At 43.4% G+C, this 22,883-nt stretch overlaps 1 protein-coding gene across 3 annotated transcripts; it reads left to right on the top strand.

Annotated features, from left to right (window-relative positions):
* The first annotated feature begins 1,313 nt into the window (after positions 1 to 1,313).
* On the top strand, positions 1,314 to 21,769 carry LOC124038325 (atlastin-2-like). 3 transcript variants are annotated; one of them, XM_046354060.1, is made up of 15 exons: positions 1,314 to 1,488; positions 6,918 to 7,285; positions 13,524 to 13,664; positions 13,829 to 13,933; positions 14,123 to 14,173; positions 14,284 to 14,340; positions 14,455 to 14,547; positions 15,009 to 15,147; positions 17,104 to 17,231; positions 17,337 to 17,393; positions 17,510 to 17,581; positions 17,653 to 18,084; positions 19,963 to 19,977; positions 20,096 to 20,349; positions 20,576 to 21,769. In XM_046354060.1, the coding sequence occupies exons 1-14, from the start codon at positions 1,410 to 1,412 to the stop codon at positions 20,204 to 20,206; spliced, it is 1,848 nt and encodes a 615-aa protein (XP_046210016.1). In that variant the 5' UTR covers positions 1,314 to 1,409; the 3' UTR covers positions 20,207 to 20,349; positions 20,576 to 21,769. The 3 variants fall into 3 exon arrangements, with proteins under 3 accessions (XP_046210016.1, XP_046210015.1, XP_046210017.1); XM_046354059.1 differs by having other exon boundaries at positions 1,320 to 1,488; positions 13,521 to 13,664; XM_046354061.1 differs by lacking the exons at positions 19,963 to 19,977; positions 20,096 to 20,349 and having other exon boundaries at positions 1,325 to 1,488; positions 13,521 to 13,664.
* Positions 21,770 to 22,883: the final 1,114 nt, after the last annotated feature.

Genomic DNA, 22,883 nt, shown 5'->3' with positions numbered 1-22,883 from the left:
CGTTTCTTTTTTTGCTGAGTTTAGGTTCCTGCATCCAGGCTGCATCCTCTCTACTCGAAGGACACACAGATGTTCCTACTTGATGAAGTCTCACATAAACACTGGTTATTATTCCACCAATTCAAGTTTTGTACCAGTCAAACGTTTGGACGCACCTACTCATTCAAGGGTTTTTCTTTATTTTGATTATTTTCCACATTGTAGAATAATAGTGAAGACATCAAAACGTTTAACACTTTTTTGGTTACTTCATTATTCCAGGAAGAGTAGCAGCTAATGGGGATGGATCTATAATAAATATAAATATGTGTTATTTCATCATTTTGATGTCTTCACCATTATTCTATAGCAAAAAAAAATAGTAAAACATAAAGAAAAACCCTGGAATGAGTAGGCGTGTCAAAACTTTTGACTGGTACTGTACATATTATGGACACAATCTATTTTACAGTAGTTATATTTTGCTTATTATTGCTCCTATCCTTCTGCTACCCTCACAATTGTATTGTTTTTATTTTATGGACAGCCAGGGGCACACTCCAACACTCACAGGATTTTGTGTTTAGAGTCCACAAGAGGCCGTATACTGATATATTGATAACATTAGTGATGCGCGGGTTGACTCAACCAGCCGCAGGGCAGACAGGTTGAAGATCATTACATATATTGTGTGGACGAAGGGAAGGTGGGAGGCGGCCGGGTTGAATAAAGAAAAAACAATACCTTAAAAAATCCATAAAGGTATCATTCTTGTGCATTTAAGTTTTTCTTTCGTTATTTTAGCCTATATGGCATCAGTGCATAAAAGGCTATTTCTGCTTGATCCGAAAATGTGGTCAGCGGTTCCAATTGCGGAAACTTTGAAGGCATGCAGAGGCCAAATTGAGTTCCCTACCGCGTCGCTGTGCGCCTCCCGTATTTTATAACAAAGAGGAGGGCTCTGTATAGCTCCTTAAAAACTGGGTGGTTCGAGTCCTGAATGCTGATTGGCTGAAAGCCGTGGTATATCAGACCGTATACCACCGGTATGACAAAACATGTATTTTTACTGCTCTAATTGCATTGGTAAGCAGTTTATAATAGCACTAATGCATCTCAGGGTTTGTAGTAAATAGCCAATATACAACGGTTCCCTTTATTTAGGGAGTAAAATTAGACCTAGTCAAAATATAAATAGTAAAGTCAAGTACAGATACCCCCAAAAACGACTTAAGTAGTACTTCAAAGTATTTTTACTTAGTTACTTTAAAACACTGATTGGACATCAGCCACTGATGGTGTACTGCACTGGATATTTCTTAGGACCCAGCGGATAACCATCAGGCAACGGGAACTTCCTAAAAGAAAGCAGCGAAACTGGGTTCTTTGACGTCAGCTACGTGTGACTATTTCAATTTAAACAGGACAAGATGGCGGAGGTGAGATTGAGCGGACTGAGTAAGAGGAATCATTTCGAACAAAACAACAAAAGACACGTCTTTGACGAAGGTAACGTTTTATATAACAAGAAAATATGGAGTTGGATATGTGCTTGAGACTGACGAACTGAATCTACCTCGTTTGGCGTTGCTTCTCCTGAGTGTCGCAACCTCCAGTAGCCAAGCTATGTTTTTACTTTTCAGGGACCCGGCCAGTGAAAGGTGTAGCTTAGCTGGCTAGCTATTTCGTCCCCGCTTGTGCAGACCAGCCGTCACTCACCTCACCTGGCCTGGTCCGTCATTTCAGACTGCGCGTGTTGCCAGCTGTTCCGTGGTTCAGCCCCAGACATTGGGGTACTTTTTGCATACGAGCGTTTAATTTACGAGCGTTGTAATTGACATGCATCTATGGTTGTAGGTACATGTGTTGGCTAAATACTGTAACGTTATCGAACCAGCTGTCACTAACAGTTTCCTTGCAGCAAGCCCTCTCGAAAACAGTTTTCTCCATAGGGTTTTCAGCGGTTAGTTTCGCTGGGGTTCAACGTTTATAAACGTCAATCATCACTTGCAAAGCCGTTTTCAAAATATACTGCCCGTATCTTTCATATCAGTAGGATAACAATATACAATTAATGTAGCAGAAACATACCCTGTGTGCCTCCAGTTGATGAACTACACTCCTTACCCAGTTACGCTTACATACGCCCCGACTTTCCGACCTGAACATCACTGACTATTCAAATATATATTTTTAACCTAGTTTTTCTTGAAAAGCACCATGACCATCCGATGCAGGTACCATCAGACCAGTATAGTAAAAAAGCAAATTATTTTAACTTATACTCCGCTGTGCTTTGCAAGTGCTACACCAACTGATCGATTTTGTTATCATAGCTTGAGTTTTGAAATATGATCTGAAGGTCAGGCATATAGCCAATATGATGTAATAATGTATTAGGCCTGCATGCTGCACAGAACTGAACTGTTTTAATTAGATTAATGTAAAAATTGAAGACTAGTTAAAAAAAATGTTGCATGGTTGATCTGTTTGCTTTTTGACTGCAAAAGTCTTTACACAGGTTGGTGAACACTAGTTTGAGGCTTGATTATGTCATACTCGAGGAACTGTTTGTTCAGATAGGAGAAGAAAGGTAGTGCCTGTTGTGCACCGCAACATCGACCACCTCGCCCTAGAGTCAAAATGTTTACACTATTGAAACGTAATTGTATAAAACCTGGATGTTTTTATTGAGGTATGTCTTACTGTGTTCCGACCACAGGCATGTTAATAGGATTATTTGAACACTTCCTCATACCATTGACGCCAGTATTTCTCATGTTCTCAACATTATTTCGTTGTCCAGCAGCCAAAGACACACTCCTAGCCCATACACCGTCCCCTCGCCCATACCCGGGCGCGAACCAGGGACCCTCTGCACACACCGACAACAGTCACCCACGAAGCATCGTTACCCATCGCTCCACAAAAGCCGCGGCAACCCATATGAACAACCCAAGTTGTGTAACAGTATAATTTTAAACCGTCCCCTCGTCCATACCCGGGCGCGAACCAGGGACCTTCTGCACACATCGACAACAGTCACCCACGAAGCATCGTTACCCATCGCTCCACAAAAGCCGCGGCCCTTGCAGAGCAAGGGGAACTACTACTTCAAGGTCTCAGAGCATGTGACGTAACCGATTGAAACGCTATTTAGCGCACACCGCTAACTAAGCTAGCCGTTTCACATCCGTTACAGTTGCATCTTTAGAACTTCCCATTTTTAACATTTAGAAATCATATTTTCATCTCTCATGAAACAGTTGTGGTGCGCATTTGAGAACTGTGTGTCCCATCTACCTTAGCGTCTGACTGCATTTACCGCCAGCCTCAACGGCATTTGCTGTCATGCTCTAATTGAAAACAATGACATCCCTCTTCAGGCTAGCTTGGCACAACAAGCTTTCTTTTCTTGCTAGCTAACATTTTCTAGTTATTAACTCTGCTGTTTGGGATATTAAAAGTGGGGTTTTATTAGTTTGAGCTCCTTTTTGACAACCAGACATTCTTAAGTTATTTGTGTAAAGTTGGGGACACTGGCTTTTCTTTGAATCTAATGTTCCCCTCTTGAAATAGCCAGTGACAACTTTAGTCTTCTTGCAGTGCAACTGAAACCCAGTTCAACTAGGCCTAATGTTAACTGGTCACCAGAGTAGGCTTAATATATAGAAAAGGAAAATCTTTGCTCCTCTGGTTTTGCATGCCCATTCTGTGTCCTTGCGTCAGATTCCTTGATTGAAGCAAGGAGAAAACGCATCTGATGTAGTTTTCTCTCTCCCTCAGGTGTAACGGCTGTCAACTCTATTGTAACGTGATAGATGTGTAGCCTTAACTACATTTTCTCAGCTGTTCTAATCTAAGGGTTACACATGGGGAAAATTCATTTCAACCCTACCTAACATCTTTCTCACTGAACAGCAGTCACAATCTGGCACAATTATTTGTGTACCAATGTTGATGTGTACAGAAATCAGTCAGCAGGAAAATGGAAGATTCTGAAGAGAACCCAGGTTATTTTTGACATTTCAGTAATGTGTGTCTCTTAAATCCTTTTAGCCTTGTGACATGCCACTTGTATAAGTGCAAAATACAGCTGGCTTTGTTTGTTGCAATAGTTAACACTCACTGGGGCTGTATTTTGTCCTTGGGTTACAGGAGCTTCATTTTATAAGCTGTGCGTACGTATAAAATATAGCCAAAACTGGCGCATGCAAATTTTTCACGCAAAAGTTGGCTTTTATAACAATTTAACTTGAAGTGAGAATGTGCTCACCGCAAACTTTAGACCATGCGTAAACTAGTGGTTGAAATATATTACGTGTTGGAAAGTAAGTATTTTTGTGCAAATGGGGCATATGATAGATTATTCATAAAAAAATAAAACAAGAATGCAGTTGAGCATTTACCCACCTTGACTCTGGTCCAGAGAGGGAGTAGTCTCCTGGAGTTGGAACCACTCCGCAGTGTTGCCAAAAAGGAGAGTGGGACTGGGGTTTTGTGTTGTATGAAATGTACCTTTCCTCTGAAGAAAATTCCCACAGACACGTGGCTAGGTGTGTTGTCGTGGCTTCTCAAGGCTTCAGATGTAGTAAAGGGGGAGAGCTGTTTCAGATACTGAACTGAGATGTAGACCTCCACTGCCTGCATACATGGCCTGCCAATAGACCCTGATCAGGGCTGATACGATGCAACAGGAGAGAACTGTGGAAAGATAAATGTAATGATAAGCCTGCACATTTTTGGATACTTCTCAGTTTGCTCAAAGGTAGAGGGATTGGACTGTGTATTAGCCTTAGCTCTAGCTTCCCTCGGCAGCACTCGCAGTAAATGGTTTCTTCCCATCAGCCCTATAGGAATTCTCAACAGCCCAGTCCCTGTAGAGTAGTGAATGTTTTGTCTATCTTCTATGGCTCCTATAACAGCATTGGCACTTCATTCTGCTGACTAAAGCTACTTATTCCACTGCCTTGATAGATGCATAGAGGGGCCTAATCCTTGATCATGACTCGGTTACATTACTCGAGTCATTGGACGACGGCGTCTTCTATAGGGGGGAGTTTTGTTAAGAGCTGTGACGCTCGGTCTGAACATCAACAGTATCACCTGTGCTAATTGGCGATCTGCTTTTCTGAACACCTGTGTGTAAACTGAAGACAGACACCACAGACGTGTGGTCACTGAAAAATACTGTTGACTGCATCTGCTAAAACTGTACTTTTCATTTTGTGAAATTATTTTGTTGTTGATATGAGTGTAGAGGGATTTGTTTCTAGAACCTTACAGCAATTGAGAATCATAAAAATTTTAGATGGTGAATTTGGCTGTTTTTGTCTTCCATAGCCAATTCACCCTTTAAACAGAATATGTAGGGTCCTTTGAGTAACGTTAGGGTCCTTTATTCCAATATTGGGCTAAGAGGTGCATGTTTGGGTTATCCTTTTAAGCTGGGCTGACGCGGGATGTTAAGTACTGCCGTTTTTATATGTGAATTAAGTTCAGAGCAGTCTGGCAACAAATTAGATGGCTTTACCCGATTCTCCCAGAGAGTCTTCTATTTCTCATCCTGACCCGCTATCATGCTACTCTGCATGTGTTGCAGGTGATTATTAATCAGACTGGTGTTAATTGCTTGTCTGCCCATGTGTGGAAATACTGAGGTGTCAGGAGCTGGAGCTTTTGTCCTGACTTGTTTGTATATAAATTCAGCTTTACTGTCACTGAGGCTAAAAAACCAACTCTGTGATATGGATGCCTGTCTAGCTGTAGAATACATTCATAAAACCACTGTTAGTCTCTGGCTTATTATTTGGTGTGATTTTAGTGTCTTGTTTTTTTTTGTACAGCGTTGTTTATCTAGTGGTCTCAAACCCACAGTGAATGCTGTCTGTTGGCAGACGAGACAGTCATTATACCAGAATCAGCAGGATGCCTCTTCGGTGTAAGCTCTGCTCCGGAGAATGCTCCGCAGAATGCTGTCCTGTTCTCTCATACCTTCTGTTCGGCAAACCCTCTCCTGGCATCAGCCATAGTTCTCAGTCAGCCCACTGCTGTTCGGCAGAGGACAGCCCAGCACCCAGCGTTCAAACCTGCCTTACACCAAATCCTCACTCTGAGCTTTGGATGGGGTTGTTATTAGGTATGATGGTTTTTCTTCATGTTCAAATCACACATGTCTTGTAAGACTGTCAGCTCTGAGGAAAATGTCATTTGGCAGATTGACGTTTTCCTTGGAACTTGCTTGTTTTTTTTTTTTTGTCTAATTGCGATGGCAGTTGTAGGATGCTTGTTTGCATGAGCACAAGCAGTCCCAATTACCTGTCATACCAGTTCCCAGGGTGTTGGTTTAGGTGTTTGTCTACTGTGATAAAGTGACGTCTCAGATGTAGAGCGATTCACACACGTTTCTAGAAAGGGAATGCCTTCCATTAAACACCCTTTCCGGGAAATATTAAAAGGTAAAACTGAAAGCTGTTTGAAATGCTTTCCTTTTGTGACGTTGATCTCCCTGAGGTCATAGCCTTGATACATAAAATATACTGCGTAGTGTAGGTGCTATAGACACGGGGCCAAATATGAAGGCCTAGTACATTCATCTCACAATAACCCTGGCTTTTGTCTCCCTTTCGCCAATACGTTTCCTAATACCCAAGTGTGTGCAGTGCAGGCCTGTGGCATTGTACTGGCAGCATGCAACAAATACCATGGCCAGGAATTGCCATGGAATGTTCAATAATATGGAAAATGTCTTGGTGATTTGAAGTTCAGATGCTGGAATCCTCTAAGATAAGACTAATGACTAACTTTTTTTGAGCGGACCGACTACACTTCTCTCTGAAACCTTTCCTTGTGATGTGTAAAGTTTAAACTACACCATGTGCACTGTTGACCTCTCCCTGTTCTTAACAGCATGAAACCTGTGTGTCCTGTTCTGTCAGGTGCAGGTGGTGTGGAGGATGTTCCTTTGTCCCTGCCAGATCGGAGGCCTCATTCCAGGATAGCGCCTCGGGCAGAGGCTGACAGCGAAACAGACGAGTGGGAACAGGCCCCAGAGCTGAGTCATGTTAAGGAGCAGCCAATTGAAGAGGAGCCTGTGGTGGGGTTGGCCGAGAAGGCTCGGCCCATCCAGATAGTCCTGGCCCACGAGGACGACCACAAATTTGAGCTGGACACTGAGGCCCTGGAGAAGCTCCTACTGCAGGAGGATGTCAGAGACCTCAATGTGGTGGTGGTGTCTGTTGCCGGGGCCTTCCGCAAGGGCAAGTCCTTCCTGCTGGACTTCATGCTCCGATACATGCTCAACCAGGTATAACCAGGTTCACACTTATACCTACAATACATACAATTCACTGTATTTGTATAGAATACTGATATTTCTGACCATGTGACCTGACCTGGAAAATAACTCTGGCCCTACTTCTAGATTAGGCTAAATAAACTCAGGGCAGATCCGGTTGAAGATTTTGTTAAGCAAGGACCAATTTAACAACTTTGTTGATGCTGCTAGCAAGTGCTTTTAACCACAGTTCACAGTGAAAAGACAATCTATTTTCAAGTCATTAACATAACCCAGAGGGTAGTGTGAATTAAAACATTTTATGTAACGCTGCTCACCTTTTCAGGGTCATCTCTCGGTTGTCGGTTCAATACTAACATTTGTAAAGAAGTTTGGAGGTCCTGAATAAACCCTTTATTAGAGTCCTGTATTCCCAGATTACATTACATTACATTTAAGTCATTTAGCAGACGCTCTTATCCAGAGCAACTTACAAATTGGATTAATGAGACACTTACACACCTTATTGTCTGCTGCACATAATATCAATCTAGGGGTTTATAAAACCACTGTAAATGGAAAGTCATGTAATGACTCTACATGGGTATTATTTTTTAAAATGTTTTTTTATATTTTTTATCCATTGGGATTAATTTAGTGGTGTGAAATTCCTTCAGGCTCTTTACTTCCCACAAAATACATCTTCCATTTCTAGACTGCTAGATTATTGCTATCTTCATGTCATTTCACACACACTATATATAAAAATGGATGTGGACACCCCTTTTAAAATGAGTGGGTTCGGCTATTTCAGCCACATGCGTTGCTGACAGGTGTATAAAATCGAGCACACAGCCATGCAATCTTCATAGAGATTGAAAAATATTGGCAGTAGAAGGCCTTACCGACAAGCTCACTGACTTTCAGGTGGCACTGTCATAGGATGCCAAATTTCTGCCCTGCTAGAGCTGCCCCGGTCATCTGGAAGTGCACAATTAGGAGCAACAATGGCTCTACCGCAAAGTGGTAGACCACCGAGTGCTGAAGTGCGTAGCGCGTAAAAATGGTTGTCCTTGGTTGCCGCACTGACTACAGAGTTCCAAACGGCATCTGAAAGCAGCAACTTCAGCACAATAAATTTGTCGGGAGCTTCATGAAATGGGGGTTCCATGGCCGAGCAGCTGCACACAAGTCTAAAATCACCATGCACAATGCCAAGCTCTGGCTGGAGTTGTGTAACGCTCCCTGCCAGTGGACTCTAGCAGTGGAAGTGCGTTCTCTGTTTTGATGCGTCACGCTTCATCTGGCAGTCCGACAGACAAGCTGTTAATTATTTATCCAATTTACACATACCAACATGTACAAATGATCTTGACTAACCAGTACCCCTGCATATTGACTCTGTATCGGTATCCCCCGCTATTGATAGTTTATTCAATTTAAAAAATATATTTTCTTGACCATCTTTTAAAACTGCATTGTTGGTTAAGGGCTTGTAAGTAAGCATTTCACGGTAAGGTCTACACTAGTTGTATTCAGTACATGTGACAAAACATTTGATTTGAAGCTGCCTCACACAATGTCACTGTAGACTCCTGCTAGATTCCCTGCCTGCCTGGGTCTGTTCATCTCAAGTCTGAGACACTGACTGAGCTGAGGACAGAAGTAAAGTCTGAAAAAACGGCTCACAGTGGGCTCAGAGGAGCAGTGATTGAGTGCATCGTCGTCTCAAAGAAACAAGCAATCTCATCCAGGGTCAGGTTTTCAGGATTGCTCTGTGTTGCACTAGTTCCAGTCCAGAATGACCTGAAAGAACTGCAGAGATCATTGAGTGTCCCCCATGTTATTCTCCAGCAGGTTATAACTTTTAGATTAATCATTTAATTTCCTCCTGGTGTCTGTATATCTGTGCTCTTTTTACGGCCTATAATTTGAACACTCCATTCCAGTCACGTTTCCTGCTGGAGAGAGTCTGCTCTTACGTGTGTGTGTGGCAGTTAGTCAATCTAACTGGACTGGTTGACATACAGAGGGAGGAGACCGAGAGACAATAGAACTAAAGCTTGTTATCTAAAGTCTGCTCTTGCATACACTGTAATATCCTTGTTTAATTGCACTGTAGGATCTCTTTTTTTCAATATCTGTGGTCCTGTGGAAATCACAGGGGGGCACACAATGCAAATCATCCGGGTAGGCATTTGATTACCGGTTCGGGATTCTTATGGCTTGGGGGTAAAAACGGTTGAGAAGCTGTTTTGTCATAGACTTGGCACTCCGGTACCGCTTGCCATGTGGTAGTAGAGAGAACAGTCTTGACCATTTTTAGGGCCTTCTTCTGACACGGCCTGGTGTCGAGGTCCTGGATGGCAGGCAGCTTAGCCCCAGTGATGTTCTGGGCTGTACGCACTACCCTCACTACCCTTACGGTCAGAGGCTGAGCAATTGCTGTACCAGGCAATGATGCAACCAGTCAGTATGTTCTCGATGTAGCAGCTGTAGAACCATTTGAGGATCTCAGGACCCATGCCAAATCTTTTCAGTCTCCTGAGGAGGAATAGGTTTTGTCATGCCCTCTTCACGACTGTCTTGGTGTGTTTGTACCAGTCTAGTATGTTTGATGTCGACTCCGAGGAACTTGAAGCTCTCAACCTACTCCACAACTCCTCTGTCGATGAGATTGGGGGCGTGCTCGGTCCTCCTTTTCCTGTAGTCCACAATCATCTCCTTAGTCTTGGTTACATTGAGGGATAGATTGTTATTCTGGCACCACACGGCCAGGTCTCTGACTTCCTCCCTATAGTCTGGTCGTTATCTGATCAGGCCTACCACTGTTGTCGTCTGCAAACTTAATGATGGTGTTTGAGTCATGCCTGGCCATGCAGTCGTGGGTGAACAGGGAGTACAGGAGGAGACGGGCATGCATGCTCCAGTGTTGAGAATCAGCATGGCAGATGCGTTGCTACCTACCCTCAACACCTGGGGTGGCCCATCAGGAAGTCCAGGATCCAGTTGCACATTTCACATGGTCTGTCTCTCTCAGCAAAAAACAGAAACGACCCTGTCTTTCAAAGAATTCGTAAAAATCCAAATATCTTCATTGTAAAGGGTTTAAACACTGCCCATGCTTGTTCAATGAATCAAACAATTAATGAACATGCACTTGTGGAACGGTCATTACGACCCTAACAGCTTACTGACGGTAGGCAATTAAGGTCACAGTTATGAAAACTTAGGACACTGAAGAGGCCTTTCTACTGACTCTGGAAAAGCACCAAAATAAATGGTACCCCTTCCTGCAGGCTGACATGACCCTCCAGCATGACAATGCCACCACGCACAGAACGAGTAGTATGGCTGATTTTCCTGCAAGAAAGGAATGTCAGTGTTCTGCCATGGCCAGTGAAGAGCCCGGATCTCAATCCCACGTCTGGCTAGGGCCCCCCCCCAGAAATGTCCGGGAACTTGTAGGGTCCTTGGTGGAAGAGTGGGGTAACCTCTCACAGCAAGAACTAGCAAATCTGGTGCAGTCCATGAGGAGATTAAGCACTGCTGTACTTAATGCAGCTGGTGGCCACACCAGATACTGACTTTTTATTTTCCCCCCACCCCTTTGTTCAGGGACACATTATTCCATTTCTGTTAGTCACATGTCTGTGGAACTTGTTCAGTTTGTCTGTTGAATCTTATGTTCATACAAATAGTGTTAAGTGACTGTCCCACTGGATGTCATAAGGTGAATGCACCAATTTGTAAGTCGCTCTGGATAAGAGCGTCTGCTAAATGACCTAAATGTAAATGTAAATGTAAATATTTACACATGTTAAGTTTGCTGAAAATAAATGGTTGCCAGTGAGAGGATGTTTCTTTTTTTGCTGAGTTCATGTATATATCTATGTTCTGAAAGGCCCCAGAGTCTGCAACACCACTAAGCAAGGCACACCACCAATCAAGCAGCACCATGAAGGCCAAGGACCTCTCCAAACAACTGGTCAGGGACAAAGTTGTGGAGAAGTACAGATCAGGGTTGGGTTATAAAAATAAAAAAATATCTGAACAGCCCACGGAGCAACATTAAATCCATTATTCAAAAATTGAAAGAATATGGCACCACAGCAACCTACCAAGAGGGCCACCCACAACAACTTACAGACCAGGCAAGGAGGGCATTAATCAGAGGCAACAAAGGGACCAAAGATAACCCTGATAACATGTTTGGTGTTTTCCAAAAGCCATGTGGGAGACTGCTCAAACGCATGGATGAAGGTACTCTGGCCAGATGAGACACACATTTAGCTTTTTGGCCATCAAGGAAAACTCTGGTGCAAACCCAACACCTCTCATCACCCTGAGAACGCCATCCCCACAGTGAAGCATAGTGGCAGCATCATGCTGCAGGGATGTTTTTCATCAGCGGGGACTGAGAATCTGGTAAGGAATGATGGATGGCCCTAAATACAGGGAAATTCTTGAGGGGAAACTTATTTCAGTCTTCCGGAGACTTGAGACTGGGACGGAGGTTCACCTTCCAGTAGGACAATGACCCTAAGCAGAGTGCTAAAGCATCACTCGAGTGGTTTAAGGGAAAACATTTTAAATGTCTTGGAATGGCCCAGTCAAAACCCAGACCTCAATCCAATTGAGAATCTGTGGTATGACTTGGATTGCTGTACACCAGCAGAACCCATCCAATTTGAAGGCGCTGGAGCAGTTTTACCTTGAATGGGCAAAAGTCCCAGTTGCTAGATGTACGAAGCCTATAGAGACATACCCCAAGAGACTTGCAGCTGTAATTGCTGCAAAAGTTGGCTCTACAAAGTATTGACTTTGGGGGGGTGAATAGTTATGTACGCTCAAGTTTTCTGTTTTTGTCTTATTTTCTTGTGTTTCACAAAGATTTTGCATGTTGTGTAAATCAAATGATATACAAACCCCTCAAAAAAAATATTTTTAATTCCAGGTTGTAAGGCAACAAAATAGGAAAAATGCCAAGGAGGGTGAATACTTTCGCACGCCATTGTAGATTTCAAATGGATGCTTTAGCATTATAGCCCTGTGACATGGCTGGGTTACCCCTTTTATCTATGGTATACATCTCAGATGTAGTACACACTTCAAAACAAACTTCCTTTTAGAATATATATTTTTTGACTTCTGTTTTTCCGTGCATGAATCTGTTATTCAATGCGTTGTGCTAATAGCAGTGAGGCTGAATGTTTAATCAAATAATTGTATGTATTTTCTATCTACTTAAAGGAGTCCTATTCCAAATCTTCCAAATCTTATGTCTAAATGTTCCTTGGTCATACCATCTTAAAACAATTCCATGTGTTAGCTTAGAAGGGGTAACACTGGGCTGCATACTCTTGTCATACCAAGGAGCTACAGTTTTGTATAATTAGTTACTTTGTCAGTCAAATCACATTGTAAGCCTACTACTCCTGCAACATTGCATTACTCTTCCATTTTCTACAGGGATTTGTTGGCACTTGTAGAGTAACACGCACACTTCTAATGGCCTTGTTTTCATAACAGCAACTGTTATCCTGTTGGTGTTCTTCAGACGCAAGTTTTTTTTTTCTTTTTTTTTCTTTCTTTGGACCGGGGTTCAAATGAATTCCATGGAAGGCCTAGTGTCTATTTTTTTAAATACTTAAGACCTAGACAACCAGGTCAAATAAAATGTTATCACATGTGCCGACTACATCCGGTGTAGACCATACCGTGAAATGCTTCCATACCAACAATGTAGTTAAGAAAATGCCTTAAGAATAAAGAGCAGCAGTAAATAACAATAGCGGGGCTATATACAGGGGGTACCGGTACAGAGTCGTTGTGCGTGGGCACATGTCTCGAGGTAATATGTACGTGTAGATAGTTATTAAAGTGAAGGTGAGGGGAGTTCTTTAATAATTAGTGGACTTAATTCATCAATCAATTACACTGTATGACTGTGGACACTCAGCCCTCCGTGGAATGGGTTTGACACATGGCCTAGACTGAACGGAGTCTGACATGTTGCATTCAGCACAGGCTGTTCTGTAAAATTACCCCGATATCTCAGGCGGACTAGTACTAAGAATGATACTACAGTGACCTCCGGTGGTAATTTGCAAATGCATGTACTAAATTCCTTTTTATTTATTTTTATTTATAAATCTGTAGGGCTTTCAACACTACCTACATGACATACACTTGCCCACAGAAATCAATAACTTATTTATTTGAGGTTTATACCTATGACTGTTTTCTTGTTGTCCTCTCACAGCAGCAGGAGCAGTCAGACTCGTGGGTGGGGGGTGATGATGATCCTCTGACAGGGTTCAGCTGGAGAGGAGGCTGTGAGAGGGAGACCACAGGGATCCAGGTCTGGAGTCAAGTGTTTGTTGTCAACAAGCCAGATGGGAGCAAGGTGAACCTTACTCTGACACACAACCATTGAAATTGAGAGGAACAGTCTTAATATGTTTATCATCTTATGTCCATCTCTGCAACTCTTATTGGCTGTACTTTAAATGGATTTCCATCATGTCTTGATCATCTAAAGGTGACTTGCAGTATCCTAACCCTCGACAGGTTGCTGTTCTGTTAGTGGACACACAGGGAGCCTTTGACAGCCAGTCCACCATAAAGGACTGTGCAACAGTTTTTGCCCTGAGCACCATGACCAGCTCTGTACAGGTGAGTCTATGGGATGGACCTGCCTGTGACTGAGTTATTAGTGTTTTACTGATTATGTACCCAGAAGAGTGCACGCACACACATTGTGCCAGTTGAGTTCCTGATTTGTTCGTTGCTGATTTGAAATGGTATGTTGTCATGAATTGGCTTACGTACAAAATATATTTCATGGTATTATTGTGTTTTCAGGTGTATAACCTGTCTCAGAATATTCAGGAGGATGACCTTCAGCATCTCCAGGTATGTTTGTCATTCCTCACCTCAATAAGAACGTTACACATTTGTTAGTGTTTGAAAACAATTTGGTGCTATGATGACTAACATTCATTGTCTTTACACCATATGTTTAGCTCTTCACAGAATACGGCCGGCTTGCTTTGGAGGAAATCTATCTTAAGCCCTTTCAGGTATGTTACTGTCCTGAAAATGGATATGCTTTCTTCAATATACTCAACTGTTTTGACGAGCACATTTGTCCTTTCTGAGCATTGATTCTCAGTAACCCTCTGTTTGTGTTCCAGTCACTCATGTTCCTGATCCGAGACTGGAGCTATCCATACGAACACAACTATGGACTGGAGGGAGGGAACCGCTTTCTAGAGAAGAGACTGCAGGTATGTCTGGATGAGAGAATGAGGCCTGTGAAGGAGAATTTTAAAATGGCTGCTCCAAATTTAAACATAGTATCTAGTCCAGTGTGGCTTTTCAGGAGAGGAATTTCCACTACAGTTTTGAACAAAATTAGTTTGAATTCAAAATCTTAAATGAATTGTAATGAGTAATTTTGTTCAGTTTAGCTCTGAATGGAAGGAGACTTGCAGTATCACTCCTTAGAGGAGGATCTGGAAGTGTAGCTATCATACCACCTTATGCCATGTGTTGGGTAGCATGTAACAGCTGAGCCGTCTTATTGGGTAGCATGTAACAGCTGAGCCTCGTGTATGGAAGCGTTGACTTGTGTTATGTTTGGTATCATGTTCCAATTGGGCCAACGGCCGCTTGTGGGGTAGCATTGGACAGAAGACCAGTGTCTGTCTTGGATATTATGTAACAGCTGTGTCGATTGGTTCTGCAGGTGAAACAGAACCAGCACGAGGAGCTGCAGACCGTGAGGAAACATATCCACTCCTGCTTCTCCAACATCAGTTGCTTCCTACTGCCCCACCCTGGCCTCAAGGTGGCCACCAACCCCATGTTTGACGGAAGATTAAAAGGTGAGGCCTTGCACTACAGAGAATTATCCTTTCCACCCCTGACCCCTGTCCATATGACATCCCATCCACCTGACATTATCCCATCCTCAGTGACTCCCTGACCCTTTTCTGAAATACTGAAGAGGGCCACCATTGTTCCTGTTCCCAAGAAAGCTAAGGTAACTGAGCTAAACGACTACCGCCCCGTAGCACTCACTTCCGTCATCATGAAGTGCTTTGAGAGACTAGTCAAGGACCATATCACCTCCACCCTACCTGACACCCTAGACCCACTCCAATTTGCTTACTGCCCAAATAGGTCCACAGACGATGCAATCTCAACCACACTGCACACTGCCCTAACCCACCTGGACAAGAGGAATACCTATGTGAGAATGCTGTTCATCGACTACAGCTCGGCATTCAACACCATAGTACCCTCCAAGCTCGTCATCAAGCTCGAGACCCTGGGTCTCGACCCCGCCCTGTGCAACTGGGTACTGGACTTCCTGACGGGCCGCCCCCAGGTGGTGAGGGTAGGCAACAACATCTCCTCCCCGCTGATCCTCAACACAGGGGCCCCACAAGGGTGCGTTCTGAGCCCTCTCCTGTACTCCCTGTTCACCCACGACTGCGTGGCCACGCACGCCTCCAACTCAATCATCAAGTTTGCGGACGACACAACAGTGGTAGGCTTGATTACCAACAACGACGAGACGGCCTACAGGGAGGAGGTGAGGGCCCTCGGAGTGTGGTGTCAGGAAAATAACCTCACACTCAACGTCAACAAAACTAAGAGATGATTGTGGACTTCAGGAAACAGCAGAGGGAACACCCCTATCCACATCGATGGAACAGTAGTGGAGAGGGTAGCTAGTTTTAAGTTCCTTGGCATACACATCACAGACAAACTGAATTGGTCCACTCACACTGACAGCGTCGTGAAGAAGGCGCAGCAGCGCCTATTCAACCTCAGGAGGCTGAAGAAATTCGGCTTGTCACCAAAAGCACTCACAAACTTCTACAGATGCACAATCGAGAGCATCCTGGCGGGCTGTATCACCGCCTGGTACGGCAACTGCTCCGCCTCAACCGTAAGGCTCTCCAGAGGGTAGTGAGGACTGCACAACGCATCACCGGGGGCAAACTACCTGCCCTCCAGGACACCTACACCACCCGTTGTTACAGGAAGGCCATAAAGATCATCAAGGACATCAACCACCCGAACCACTGCCTGTTCACCCCGCTATCATCCAGAAGGCGAGGTCAGTACAGGTGCATCAAAGCTGGGACCGAGAGACTGAAAAACAGCTTCTGTCTCAAGGCCATCAGACTGTTAAACAGCCACCACTAACACTGAGTGGCTGCTGCCAACACACTGTCATTGACACTGACCCAACTCCAGCCATTTTAATAATGGGAATTGATGGGAAATGATGTAAATATATCACTAGCCACTTTAAACAATGCTACCTTATGCTAAATGACTTAAATGTAAATGTAATGTAATAATGTTACTTACCCTACATTATTCATCTCATATGCATATGTATATACTGTACTCTACATCATCGACTTCATCCTTATGTAACACACGTATCACTAGCCACTTTAACTATGCCACTTTGTTTACTTTGTCTACACACTCATCTCATATGTATATACTGTACTCGATACCATCTACTGTATGCTGCTCTGTACCATCACTCATTCATATATCCTTATGTACATGTTCCTTATCCCCTTACACTGTGTATAAGACAGTAGTTTTGGAATTGTTAGTTAGATTACTTGTTGGTTATCACTGCATTGTCGGAACTAGAAGCACAAGCATTTCGCTACACTCGCATTAACATCTGCTAACCATGTGTATGTGACAAATAAAATTTGATTTGATTTGAAGTGGAGAGGAAGCTTAGTTAACCCCGGCAGGAGACCGCTCTGGGCTTTACGATGCTTCTGACTGTGTTTGTGTAGACATTGATGGTGACTTCAAGGAGGCGCTGGGCAATCTGGTGCCCTTACTACTGGCTCCTGAGAACCTGGTGGAGAAGGAGATTGGAGGGGCGAAAGTGACCTGCAGAGATCTAGTGGAGTATTTTAAGGCGAGTAAGCACTCTGCTGGTGACAGGAATACTGGAAATGCCTGAAAGTATTCTAAAAATGTCTTCGCTTTACAACAAATTAATTTCTCTACATTTATTTCCCAGGCCTATATAAAGATTTATCAAGGGGAGGAGCTTCCTCATCCCAAGTCCATGTTACAGGTATGTATTGGTTTGTTCAACATTGATGTTAATAGTTTTGAGCAAGACTGTGGAGTCTCTTATTCTGCTCAAACCCTCAGTTTGACTTTGCTCACATTTTCTTCCATGTTACCTAGGCAACGGCTGAAGCCAACAACCTTACAGCAGTTGCTGGAGCAAAAGACATGTACAGCAAAAGCATGGAGATGGTAGGTTTGTTCACCCCTAGTTTGTCGGTGTGATATTGTTTGATTTCTGAACTGTGGTGTTTCGCCGGTAGGTGTGTGGAGGGGACAAGCCCTACATCGCCCCTGCAGACCTGGAACGTTGCCACGAGGAGGTCAAGGAGTGCTCGTTGCGTCAGTTCCGCTCCGTGAAGAAGATGGGCGGAGAGGACTTCTGCAAGAAATACCAGGAGCAGCTGGAGGGTGAGCTGGATGAGGCCTACTCCAACTTCCACAAGCACAACGAGGGCAAGAACATCTTCTATGCCGCACGCACACCTGCAACGCTGTTCGTCGTCATGTTCGCCACCTACATCGTCTCAGGGCTGACCGGCTTCATCGGCATGAACACTATTGCCATGCTGGCCAACCTGGTCATGGGCGTGGCCCTCATGATGCTCTGCATGTGGGCCTATGTAAAATACTCAGGGGAGTTCAGAGATGTGGGCACCATCATAGACCTGTTGGCAGAGACACTCTGGGAACAGGTGGGTGTTTTCATGTTAAATATAGAAGTATGGATAAGTGAATTGGAGTACTGTAAGTGTTTTTATTTAGGACGAGTGACTTTGCAGAATTCCTCGTTGTCTCCCCTGTCTGTGACGTTGATTCCCTTCCCTCAGATTCCAGATTTCTAGTGGCACTCTAGTTCCCCATTGGCCCCGAACTCGATCTAGCTAACAAAATGGCTACATGGACTGAGTTGACCCTTGTATTTTTGTTGTTGTCCTGCCTCTATTCACACATTCAGGACTCTACGCACACACACACTCTCATACAATCATATATGCTACTGCATCTCTCTGTTTAGCCTTGTCACATCACCCCCTATACATATCTACCTCTAGCTGTCCAGTATCCCTGCACATTGTAAATATAGAATTGGAACTGACCCTGAAAGTATTCAGACCCCTTCACTTTTTCCAGATTTTGTTACAATGAAGCCTAATTATAAAATCAATTTAAAAAATAAATAAAACATCCTCACTCTACAAACAATACCCCAATAATGTCAAAGCAAAAACCGGTTTAGAAGTTTTTACAAAATGTATTAAAAATAGTCTTTACACAAGTATTCAGACCCTTTGCAATAGGACTTGAAATTGAGCTCAGGTGAATCCTGTTTCCATTGATCATCCTTAATCTTTATACGACTTGATTAGAGTCCACCTGTGGTAAATTCAATTGATTGGACATTAGTTGGAAAGGGGCACATCTGTTTATTTAAGGTCCCACAGTTGGCAGTGCATGTCCGTGCAAAAACCAAGCCATGAGGTCGGTGAAATTGTCCATAGAGCTCTGAGACAGGATTGTCGAGGCACAGATCTAAAACATTGCAGCATTGAAGGTCCCTAATAACACCGTGGCTTCCATTTATGAAAGATGGAGGAAGTTTGGAACCACCAAGGCTCTTCTTAGAGCTGGCCGCCCAGCCAAACTGAGCAATCGGGGGAGAAGGGCCTTGGTCAGAGAGGTGACCAAGAACACAATGGTCACTCTGACAGAGCTCATCTCTGGAGATGGTTGTTCTTCTGGAAGTTTTTCCTATCTCTGCAGCACTCTCAACAATCAAGCGTTTTATGGTAGTGGCCAGACGGAAGCCACTCCTGAGTAAAAGGCACATGACAGCCTGCTTGGAGTTTGCCAAAAGGCACCTAAAGGACTCTGACCATGAGAAACAAGATTCTCTGCTCTGATGAAACCAAGATTTAACTCTTTGCCCTTAATGCTAAGTGTCGCGTCTCGAGGAAACCAGGCACTGCTCATCACATGGCCAATACCATCCCTACGGGGAACTGTGGTGGCAGCATCATGCTGTGGGGTTGTTTTTCAGCGGCAGGGACTGGGAGACTAGTCAGGATCAAAGGGAAAATGAACTGCGCGAAGTACAGCGAGTTCCTTGATGAAAACCTGCTCAGGACCTCAGACTGGGGCAACGGTTCACCTTCCACCAGGACAATGAACCTAAGAATACAGCCAAGACAACGTGGGAGTGGATTCAGGGCAAGTTTCTGAATGTCATTATGGGGTACTGTGTGTAGACTGTGGGGGGGGGGGGGGGGGGGGCAATTTAATCAATTTTAGAATAAGGCTATATCGTAACAAAATGTGGGAAAAAATGGGGTCTGAATACTTTGTCTTACTACTTTTTTTATTAACCTTGTTTTTTTGTACTTTATTGGTTACTGCATTGTTGGGTTTAGACATTGCAAGAAACACATTTAAGTATACTTGTGCAGGTGAGGTTAACTGTCTTTCTTTACTATCCAATCAGCCTTCAGCCTGCCCTTTCCCTGTCCAATCAGCTGGTGATCTGTTTTTTTCTTTAATCTGATTTTGCTCTCCCTCTCCTCTCTGCCTCACAGAGGACTTCCAGAAAGGTGAGGTGGAGGTTTCCCTTCCTGCCTATGTTCCTGGTGCAGTTCAGTGTACTCTTTGTGTTTGGTTGTCTCTGCTGATGTTGCTCTTCTCTGCTAATTCCTTACCTCCCGTCTCCAGGTGCTTTCCAAACTCTTCGAGTCAACCAAGAATCAAATCACAAGGAGCTTTTTCCTACCAGCAGCACAGCGAAAGAGACTATCCTCAAACAACAATGACAAGACTGACTGACTAACTAGCCTTTCTGGCTAGCTGCTTGGCTCTTTATTTCCAAATGCATCTGCATTCTGCTCTTGTCATTCCTTGTGGCCTATGGGGCTGGTCTTAATTATAGGGATGCTGTCTGCCTGGTTCACCCTACATGTAGAGCGCAGGTTGGCACTCTACCTACTCTTCTGATTGTAAATACAGCATAAATCATCTTGACACTTCATAGATATTTTTTCAGTTGAATTCTTGTTTTAAACGATCATTGTTTTCGGTCTGCATGTTGATGGTAAATATTTTCTCGCTCCTTTCTTTCGCTCCCTTTGTCCTTATTGTCATGTTCTTTTCTATTGATTTTGATTGTCATGTCCCCCTGTGCTCTCTCCTCTCCAGGTGTTGAAGCCTCTGAGTGAGCAATATATGGAGGATAACGTTAGACAGACTGTGGTCAACTCCATCAGAGCCAGTCTGACAGAACAGGTCACGCAGCACGTCAAGTCACACTGACCCCCCCCCCTGCCATCCGCTCACCCACTCAGTGTGCTAAGTCCTAGAACTGCGCAAACCAAAGTATAGCCAGCCTCGTCTGCTGTAGTGTCCTGTATTACTGCTGGCTTCTCGATCAGATCCCTTCTGTTGGGAGGTGGACAATCAGTGAGTTAAGTGGAGTTGCTAGTCTTCTCCTGCCTTTACCAAAATTGGACCCATTTCTCAAATGTGCCATTTTGTAGATGCAACCCCACCCCCACCCAGGATTTTAAATTATGAAGAGTTGTCAGTTTTGCTGGCCCGGTTTTAGTTTCTAATACTGTAATTAAACTGATTGCAGTTGCTTTGGTTTCAAGGGAAATTCAGGGAAATGCAGCTCTGACGCTGTGTCTTTGGAAGCAAGCTGAACTATCTGCATGGTCATATACTGTAGCCAAGCCAGTCTGTTCCTCCCTCTCTTCTGATATTGTTTGGTTTTTAACTGGTGGATTTAGGAAGCATTTGAGCCTCATTGTTAAGGTACTGAACTTGCTTTAGTGTCTACCTACCAGTATTACCCACTGCATGGTATTAGGTCAACATAGCATAGTGCTAGAATAGGGTCCTAGAGTTCAAGCTATTGGTTAGCGGGGAAGTATTCAGACTAAAACCCACAAGTATAGTGGGAGTGATCAAAGGTATTGCAAATCTAGCATGTTTTTCTCTTAATACAGCACTGATCATTTATGCCAACGCCCTAGTACAAATTCCATCCACAGCTGTCTCGCCTAGGAACGTGCCAGTTTGTACAGTCTTTTTTTGTTTTACAAATAAGGCATGATGTTTTTGACATTGCAACTTTATATACATTTTTCTGGTGTTATGGCCTAAAAGTGACTTATGGAATGTTTTGTGATTGGTCTTGCATGTAAAATTGTGTATATTCTTTGTACTATACCAGTACGTAAACAAACTAGAGGCTAGAGCACTTCAATTCCACCTCGGACAACGCTTTCTGGAATTTGAGTGGGCCGAATGTCTTTTTGCATTTTAATTCACTGTAATTTATTTTTCAATAACGAGTACATTGACCTTAATGATTAAAATCAATATACTGTTCATGACTCCTTTTTGTTTATTGGGACAAAGGCAGATTTCATAGCATTCCAGTTGACGTTGTCAATACACTAAGTAGAAAGCTGTGGAAGTTCAACACTAAAGTGAGGTTTACCATCGTAGAGCTTTGTTTATTGACCTACCTCCCACCCAGTTTACGCTGGTTTTATTGATACATAAGTAAAGAACATTCTTATTTACAAGGATGGCCTAACCAGGATGACGATAGGATAATTGTCTGCCAGCCTATGGGACTCCACTCATGGCCGGTTGCGATAGACCCTGGTTCGATTCCAGGCAGTAGTGATGACTAGCACAGATGCAGTGCCTTGGAGTCCAAAGTTATGTTTTTTCTTTTAGTTTGCGATAGACCCCACAATTCAATCCACTGTCCCTTTTAGTGTCTGATTCTCAAACTACCACAACAGAGACCGCTTTGTATGAAACAGGGTGCGTGTGTGTATATACAGTCAGCCAGAGAGCATTGTCACAAGAAAAGAGCTGTCCTTGTCCAGGCTGGGACAGAGCAGATATTATGTTAGTGACACTGCTGCACAGGGAAAGGTCTGCCCTTAATGTCAGAATAGTTGTGGTCTAACAAATGAATGACGCACTTGGCTCTACAATGTTAGTTTGTCTGCAGACTGGACAATTAAGGAAGTCCAAAAACACGAAGCAATGTTCTGGCATTGACTATATTTGACATTTAAACTTCAATCCCTTTCCATGTTTGTGTGGGTATGCAATACCTATTAGGGCCAAGAGAGGGAGACCAAGTCGTACGTAAAAACATAATTACGGGACTGCTTCATGTTGTACAGTAACTATATGGTTGATTTTTCACTACATTCAAGATGAGAAGACCGACCACATTGTGCTTTTAAAATGGTTCTGTTTGGATGCACACAACTTAATATAATGCAAATTGGAGAAAAGGCTTAAAGCATGAGAACTTAATTTACCACGTCAAACACAGGCACATTACATTTTTATTCATAACGACTTTTTTTCCAGGACATTACAAAGTTGGATCAGCCTGTAGTGTGGTTTTTCACTTTAATTTTTAGTGTGACTCCAAATCCAGACCTCCATGGATTGATAAATTTGATTTCCATTG

Source organism: Oncorhynchus gorbuscha, linkage group LG06 (genome assembly GCF_021184085.1).
Source record: "Oncorhynchus gorbuscha isolate QuinsamMale2020 ecotype Even-year linkage group LG06, OgorEven_v1.0, whole genome shotgun sequence".
Lineage (NCBI taxonomy): Eukaryota > Metazoa > Chordata > Actinopteri > Salmoniformes > Salmonidae > Oncorhynchus > Oncorhynchus gorbuscha.
The sequence above is the reverse complement of the archived record's forward strand: the minus strand, read 5'-3'. Positions and strand labels throughout refer to the sequence as shown.